Here is an 8,784-nt window from a genome sequence, read left to right on the forward strand (position 1 = left end):
ATCGCGATCGCGATATTGGTGGTGGGATCGGAGTAAGCACATGATAGGCGTAGACTGAGTACGTAAGTATTGAGTATAGTTCATCGGTTTTATTCCAATCTAGGCCTAGCTATAAATATAGGGCCTAGCTAGGTTAGGGCCTAGGTAGCCTACTAGGCCTAGAGTAGTAGTAGTAGTATGTATTAGTAGTAGCTAGGCCTAGCTAGGAGGTAGGAGGCTAGCTAGGCCCAGCCCAGGCCTGTCTACCATCTAGGCCTAGCCTACTACTAGGACTAGCCTAGGCCTAGAGCTAGTAGTAGCTAGTAGTTGCTAGGCCTACCTGCCACCTGCCTCTTGCACCACTCATTTAGAATGGTGTACGGTGAGGCCTCCTCCTACCCACCGCCCGTCACTGATTTGTTGATTGACTCGCTCGGCATCTGCTGGCAGGCACTTTTTTACTTCTTCCCTGGGTGGATTTGTCCCATACAGGTTAGGATAGGCATAGATAATAGGCCTAGTTAGGCGGTATGTATGTCTAAGAAATCTGTTTCTTTTGTTTTTACAGATTACAAAACAAAATAGTGTGACTAGTGTGACTATGTAGTATTAGTAGTAGTACACATCTTGGATTTGGAATGGTGCAAGCAACTGATCATGAAATGCGTGATTGTGCTAATGAATTCCGGAATACCGGATATTGTCTTTATGTCCGCAGATGCATCGTTTATCCAGCATGCAAATGAAGTTGCTATTGACAAGGGACTTATTCAGGTTTGACAATTCCCGTGATTAATATTAAAAATTAATCTAATGTAATAATAATATTTAATTTATTAATGCAGGTACTGTTTGCTGCTGTTTTAATTCCTTGATAATAATAATATGGATTTATATAACGCACATACCAATCAAGACTGCTCAAGAAAAAAAAATTGATAATGATAATTCTTCAAAAAAACGTTTTTGAAAATACAAAATGCAGCTAAGATGAAGATGAATGAATATATTGTTATACTGTATTATTATAAAGTATTACTAATATTATGTATTATAAAATAGTAAAAATGTCAAATGCAGTGGCGTAACAGCTATGAGCGATCACTGGCTAAACCCAGGGGCCCCAGAGCATGAGCTGCATGCAACTACCCAGCGTTGGAGGGCCCCTTTGGAGTTCTAAACCAGGGGGCTTTGCACTGTGCATTACGCAACTGGTCAAATTCCAATGTTTTGTTTTTTTAGAGGAATGATGCATCATGGGAGAAGCTTGATTTGAACATTGCAACACAATTTTTCTCGCCCATTGTTGCATCTCACAGCCTTCTAGCCTGTGAGCTGAATAATGGATACAGTTTTATTACATGTGAAAATGATTCTATTTTTGTATTTAAAGATGTAAGTAATCTAGCTATGTAAAGGTTGATCTAGGTTAGACCAATACAGCAGATATTACCCAAACCGTTTATAAAACTCAAAACTCAACTTAAAATATTCCAAGTGTGTATAGAATGTGTATAAAATGGGTACCTGTTTAGATCAAGACACAACTTGGCGCTGATTATTAGCTGCATAATGGGAGTATGTTTCCGTACGTGTACGATCCAAAAAAATGACCGGGGTAATAATGTGCAGCGCATTGAGAGCTTGCATATGCACTATATAAGAATGAACTGTAGTATTATTATGCATAGACCATTATTATTATTCTCTATTGTTTCAGTTTGGTGATCACCTATATATTGCGTTCAACGGTGATGGTGAGGAATCTGAAGACTTTTTATGCAGAAAACTGATGATTTTCAACAAGATTGTTTGTTTGCATTATGGACCTGTCGTTGATGAGTAATTTAATTTTATGTTACCTTGTCTTAAATATACAGACTAGTCCCAATACATGGTACACACATGCGCACATTAATTGTTAAAACTACAGTTTACCACTCTGGAACAAAAGCTTGCTAATGATACAATGATTCTTCCCATCACCTATATTGGTCGTAAATCAGAAAACAAGAAGCACATACATTTGTCAAATTCACATTTATTCAGCAATATAAATATTTACATTACAGGGATCTTACAGAGACAAGTAATTGTCTGTAGTCGTAAGACCTCTTTAGAAAAAAATATAATCACAAAGAAAAAGCATGAAATAAGGTTTTAAAGGTTGAAGTTGATCTAGTGTGTGCTATTTTGTTCCAAATTATAATTTTAACCAGATGCAAGTTGGTTTACTGAACATTGCTTTCTCATTGTAAAATAAAATAATTAGTGAAAAAAAGTTGGCACTGTGAATAACATGAATATAATTTTGTTACAGCCTCCGTCCAGACAGTATCGCTAAGAGAGAGGAAAAGTGGATGACACTGGGAAGTGTGTTGAATACATGGCTACAGCTGTACAACCAAGAACAATGCTTTTTATTTGAAGTAGGTTTCAGAATATTTTAAACCATCAAACATAACAATACATTCTATTCGATAAGAAAAATTTTTTTTACACTGGTCCAAAATTATGGAGTTTTTGTAAACTTGATCACTATACCTGCTGCCTTTTTAAAGTTTAATTTTTGCCTCTTTAACCTACTGGCATGACTTAAAGTTAACTTATTTTGGCCTCCTTCTGCACTCTAAATTCTCTTTTTTTTGTAACATTTTTTGTTTTATTATTTAATTTTTCGCGTGTGCAGAAAACAATAGTCAATAGGAATTTGGTATTAATATCAGATACTACTGTATTGGAAAACCAAATCAAATTAATAATTATATTTTTTATAATTTTTGAAAGGCCATTGAACGATTACAGGTGAATCAGAGTGTGAATGAAATGTGTATTAATCTTCTTGAATTAACGTTAAAGAAAATGGGAAGCAACGGAGAGAAGAACGCTATGCACACAATGCTGCTTGTCAATGCTAAACTTCTTGCGCTCTTTTCCACGTAAGTGAATGTAAGAATATAATCGAGGTAATTCAGGTGTCACTATAATCCAGGTACCACTATAATCCAGGTACCACTATAATTCAGTTACCAATATCCAGGTACCACTATAATCCAGGTACCAATAATCCAGGCATCACTATAATCCAGGTACCACTGTAATCCACTGTAATTTGGATTTACATATTTATTTTCATGATTTATTTACGTTTTTACATTTACAGTCCAAAAGCAAAAGAACTGCAACCATCGGACATCTTGCTTTTAACACTTCTAGCATGTGACATCTATCCATCAATGGAGACGCTAGACGACATGCTCTCACATCCATTCAAGGCTGTTGATGACCAGTCATGTGACACACCTGAGTTGCTAAGCAACGAGTGTATGATGGAGAACAGAAGACAAACTTCCAACGCTGCTAATAGTGGAGATGCTAGTGGAGATGGAGAGGATTTTCACACTGTAAGTTATTTTTTCTTCTTCTAAAGCTACAAAGTTAGCAACATTTTGTGATTTGTTGTTATATATTAAAATAAGATAGAAAGAATAATATTGTTTATGAATTTACTTCATTTTGCTAGTTGTGATACTGCAGTTGTATTTCTTTCATACAGCCTTGTGGAAGAACACATTTTGTTGTGAACGAGCCTCCGTTTAAAATTAAAGATTTTCTTATTAATTTTTTTAATAGCCAAATTCATCAAATAGTCCTGCAAATACACCAGAGAGATGTTGCACACCCATGGAAGAAGAGATGACCCGACCAGAAATCAAATTACCATCTAACATCCCAGCTATTATGGAGTCAATCAGCCGTGACTCACAACCAGTGGACGCAAACATATCAGAGAGTAGTGATAACCTAACTACTGATGTAGTAGACACTGATCATGTTAGGTATCACACTCCCAAATCATTAGATATTCATGGAAGAGACACATGTGAGCATGAAGATCAGTTTTTTACACCTCAAAATGACAGAACTATTGATTTTAAAGCTCTGTATGATGAACAGAATCAGATCTCTGAGGTAAGTATAGTAACCTGTGGTTAGTGTCTTATTCTGATGCTCAGAGAATATGCAATTAGGCTTGTGACTTCAGCTGCCATCTGATTGCAATTCATTATTGATTTAAGCTACACCATCAACTTTATGTGACAAACAAAATGTGATGTGCCAAAATATAGTAGTGATATGACATCATCATGTCTATATATGAGCACATCACATTTTTTTGTCACATAAAGTTTGATATTGTAGACAGAACTTTATAGACTTTAAATAGTCCATTGATAGATCTATCATTTGCTTTCATTAAAATAAAATGTATTGAATTAAAATTTAGTTTTTTAAATTTGTCTAATTCAGCTAATCAGGAGAAATGATAATTTAGATTTTAAAATGTTTGCTCATTTTCCAGACAGATTATTCTGATGATGATACAGTTCCTGAAGAGGTACAGCCTTCGTTCCAAGAGAATCCTATCTTTACATTTGCCACATTAAAACCGACGAAGCCACGACAGTTTCCAAGAAATGAGAAATTACGAATACCTGTGTTTCTTAGAAGTCATTCGTGTGAATACACTCCTCACATTGCTCAGTTTATTCCAATTCTACCGGGTATTACTATGGTCATACTAAGTGAGGTGAGATTTTGTGATTTCTTAATTTTATATAAACATATTGTCTGTTTTTCAAAATCAAATCAAATCTTTATTCGTTCCATATATAAAAAGTGTACATGGAAAAATGTTGTTGTTCAAATCCCTATCTATGGTCATACTAAGTGAGAGGTGAAATTTTGTGATTTCTTTTCCTAATTTTATATAAACATATTGTCTGTTTTTGTTGCTGTCATAGTGTAATCATATGGATTAGTGGAGCTGTAGCTGCTGTGTGGTTAACGTGCTTGCCTTCCAATCCCAAGGTTCAGGGTTCAATCCTTATAGATTGTAGGGTTGTAAACTCATGACTCTTTTAACTCCACTCCCTAAGTTTCAAATGAGACTTATAAGCACGATAAATTATAAAATAGTTTATCCATCCTGTAATTGGCAAGTTACTCGCTGTTGGATGCGTATGTAAAGAAAAAAAAATATATGCTTGTGTTTAAATCCCAGAATTCTTGGTTCTGTTCAGGTCATACATATCTATTTCCTTAAGCTCTGTCTACACTATCAAACTTTATGTGACAAAAAAATGTGATGTGCCTATACTGTATATATGGACATGATGATTTCATATCACTACCATATTTGATCATATCAATATCATATATGGGCGCATCACTAAACTAGTTTGATAGTGTAGACAGAGCTTAAGAGAAGCTAACATTAGATCCTGTTGTGTAAGAATGTCAAACATATAAAAACAAACATTTTTTGCAGGTGAAATCCAAGTTAGCTGAATATCTTTGTAAGGCCCTGGATTCCTTAGAACCCCTAGATCATGACAAGGTCGAACGTCAGACGAGGGTGACATTGAAAAGAGCTGTCGATGGTATTGATATGTATATTAAAAAGATTAGAGAAATTTTACAAAAATCAAGGGTTAGTACAATATTTTGAAAATAAAAGTTGGCAAAGTAGAGCCCCAACATTCATAAACAAAAACAAATATGTACAAAAAAAAACAACATGGGTCTTGTACATTTTATACATGTTTTGAAAATTATACCAACACAAATTTAAAATGTAGAATTTTTAAAAATTGTATTATTATTTACTGTTTTAGGGTGTTCTTTTGAGGCATTTTAATGCTCTCAATGCTTGCTGGGATAATTGTCGTAAATTTGGGCTTTTTCAGTATTCTGATAGTGGTATACCAGAACCAATGACACCTAGGTAAGAAATTCCATTCACTTATTGCTTGCTTCCGTAAAAGATTGCTGTAAAAGAAATTCATTTGTACAAGTTGCCATCAGAAAATAAAATGTTATAAATTTGAAGTACTGTATTAAGCTCTGTCTACACTGACAAAAAAATGTGATGTGCCCAAATATAGTAGTAATATGCCAAAATATTTTTTTAATCATCAGATTGGAATCTGCTGTATCAGAACTTAAAAGAATCTTGCGAACAATATTCAGATTGAAATATCTATCTCCGAAACATTCTGGACCTCTTTATGAGAAGACGTTGGACAGTGTACAGAAACACACTGCAAACAATTTAAGTCTTTACCAACAGTACCTTACAGTGAAAGCTCAAAGGAACATAACAATGACAACGTATCTTGAGAAGTTTCCAGGTCTGGTGCACTTTGTGTATATAGATAGGACAGCTGATCTTATTACAGCACCAGCTGTTAATGTTACAAAGACAGAGGGGAGTGATGGAAGAGATGCTTCTCTTCTAATCCATGATAAGGTAAAGTAGAATACAGTAGAACCCCTGTAGGGGACACCTTTGGGACCCAAGAAATGTCCCTTTAATAGAGGTGTTCCCTGAATAGGGATTGGCATAGTCTTAAAACATATATTGCTCTTTGTTTCAGAGTGTGATTCCTTAATAGGGTGTTCCCTGAATAATACTACTTTATAGGATTTAACAAATGCACTTCATAGTATAGTAGAGCCCCTATTAAGGGGACACCTTCAGACCCAACAGATGTCCCTTTAATAGAGCATCACCTGAATAGGAGTTGGATGTAGTCTCAAATAAATTCAATCAATTCAATCAATCAATCTAAAACATATATTGCACATTATTCTTAGTTTCACAGGAGAATGCCTCCTTAATAGGGGTGTTCCGAAGGAGATAAGATAAGATTTATAAAGTGCACATGTCCACAAAGTGCTCAACGCTTGTAAAAACCATGACAAATAAAAACCTTGAAACTAAAAACAACCAAAATGAAAAAACTAGAATAAAAGCAGACCAATCGAACCCTCATCACTGCTTCTGTTTACCGGCAATTTAAGCTGCACAGACCTGCCAGCACATTACTCACAGGTGTTCTCAGTAATGTGGGTATCTAGTGTATAGGATTTTAAAAATATATAATACAATTCATACACATTCACCATGTTATTTTAGAACATGAGAATACCATAGTAATGTTAGGGTGTCATCATATTAAGCAGAAGACTGGAGTAACTTCTTGCAGGTTTTCTTATTTGTATTGTTACTCATTTTATCATAGGTTTGGTCAATGACCGGTAAATTACACAGATTCATTAAAGAAGGATATATATCTGTGGCCTACAGAGAAGGCGACTTCTTCTACTCATACTTCTTGTGGTTTGAAGATACCTCGGTAGGTAGACATAAAGGCATATTTCCATACTCAATTACACTGTAACCAATGGTATACATAAAGGCCTGTTTTTATACTCAATATCAATAAAACCATTGTACTAGATATTTGTTATATTTTACTGTTTTGAAAGTCTAGGTTTGAAAGGCATTATTGAGTCCATTATTGGTCCTATTTTACATTTATTTATTTCTATACTATTGTTCTTAGATATTTAAATAAATGAACTGAATTGTATTATATTGAATAAACTGTATTTATATGATTTCTGGTGTATGGAGATGGCAATAACAAATCTTGATTCATTATATTTTCAGGGCAGTTCTTTAGAGTGCCGTGTGATACCCACCATAGATATCAATGGTCCTCCTCCAGGGATAATCGCAACAGATTTCTATAAGTATGTGTGGCCAGAAGTACATTGTTTATTTATTATATATTATTGTTTATGATGGGTATTGTTATGTCATAATAGTCATAGCAATATGGCGCTAGTGATTGTGGTACCAGGGTTGGTGGTGATGAGGTTAATACAATTTGTGGTGATGATTGTGGTAGGGACAGGGGTGGGGGGCTGATATTTATTTTGTGGGGGTGGGGGGTGTTGCACAATATTCATTTTGGGATTGTAGTAGGAGAGAGGGTGCTGATATGTTATTCCATTGTGGTGGTTATACATTGTAATAATGTATGTGATTTTTTCTAGGAACTTGGTGCAAAGCTGCTTTCCCAGTCTTACTCCAGGCCTAGTGCAATGCTATGAACTCATGTGCATCCACTTGGCTGTTGTACCTATACAGTTTGTGCTTGCTCAGAGTCAGAAGCTAGCTCTCTGGTTATGGGAGACAGGTGATATCCAGAAACCAATATCATTATTATGATGAGTGTTGCAAAGGAAGGGGTGGAGGGGGGTTAGGTTTCATTGTGCATCCACTTGGCGGTTGTATGTATGGGTTTCATAGTAAATATATTTGAAAATATTTTATATGACAAAAATTGTATGTGTACAGTATGCATATTATTGTATTTTTGTATAGAATCTTGAAATGATGTTTACAAAAAATACATTTCGTCAAATCGAATAAATGGATCGGAATGATTAAGTAACTCGGATTGAAGAAAAAACATTTCAAACAGCTTTGATAAGCAATAACATATAGTTTATTGTTTCGATCTTAGTTGCTATTTATTAATATTAAACTTTGTTACAGAAACAAAACAAATTTATTCATCTCCCTTACATAATAAAACTGTAAATTTTAATATAATAATGATGTAAAATTCACACAGTCCATAGCAAAAGAAAATCAAAATGGTTTAAACAAATTTAAGAATCAAAGTCATTGTGAAAAAGAGAAAACTTAACACTATAACAGAAACCATGATTGACACAAATACACATTTTTAAATGATTATGGTGGTATGCATTATTAAAAACAATATTACAAATAGAAAAATTGTTTCTTTTTATGTTATCAATTAAGGTCTTTTTTATATATTACTATTCAATATGCGAGTGGGATGATATACATATTAAATTCACTTGATTAAATTGAATAATGATACCTTGGGTAAATTTAAAAAGACCTATTAATGAGACACA

The 8,784-nt window shown here is 34.4% G+C and overlaps 1 protein-coding gene across 2 annotated transcripts; it reads left to right on the plus strand.

Moving 5' to 3' along the window:
• LOC144836843 (BLOC-3 complex member HPS1-like) lies at positions 1–8,634 on the plus strand. 2 transcript variants are annotated; one of them, XM_078691719.1, is made up of 15 exons: positions 1–58; positions 548–753; positions 1,222–1,374; positions 1,700–1,821; positions 2,300–2,408; positions 2,767–2,918; positions 3,143–3,383; positions 3,613–3,951; positions 4,343–4,570; positions 5,312–5,473; positions 5,658–5,767; positions 5,962–6,292; positions 7,068–7,181; positions 7,499–7,581; positions 7,888–8,634. In XM_078691719.1, the coding sequence occupies exons 2-15, from the start codon at positions 637–639 to the stop codon at positions 8,060–8,062; spliced, it is 2,436 nt and encodes an 811-aa protein (XP_078547845.1). In that variant the 5' UTR covers positions 1–58; positions 548–636; the 3' UTR covers positions 8,063–8,634. The 2 variants fall into 2 exon arrangements, with proteins under 2 accessions (XP_078547845.1, XP_078547844.1); XM_078691718.1 differs by having other exon boundaries at positions 5–62.
• The last annotated feature ends 150 nt before the right edge of the window (positions 8,635–8,784 follow it).

Source organism: Antedon bifida, chromosome 3 (genome assembly GCF_963402885.1).
Source record: "Antedon bifida chromosome 3, ecAntBifi1.1, whole genome shotgun sequence".
In the NCBI taxonomy this organism is placed as follows: domain Eukaryota; kingdom Metazoa; phylum Echinodermata; class Crinoidea; order Comatulida; family Antedonidae; genus Antedon; species Antedon bifida.

Excerpts from the sequence above, each read along its gene's own strand:
- LOC144836843 (XM_078691719.1), top strand. The coding sequence starts at position 637 with ATGAAATGCGTGATTGTGCTAATGAATTCCGGAATACCGGATATTGTC. Across the intron at positions 1,822-2,299 it reads TATGGACCTGTCGTTGATGA|CCTCCGTCCAGACAGTATCG; the intron begins GTAATTTAATTT and ends ATTTTGTTACAG. Across the intron at positions 7,182-7,498 it reads TGTGGTTTGAAGATACCTCG|GGCAGTTCTTTAGAGTGCCG; the intron begins GTAGGTAGACAT and ends TTATATTTTCAG.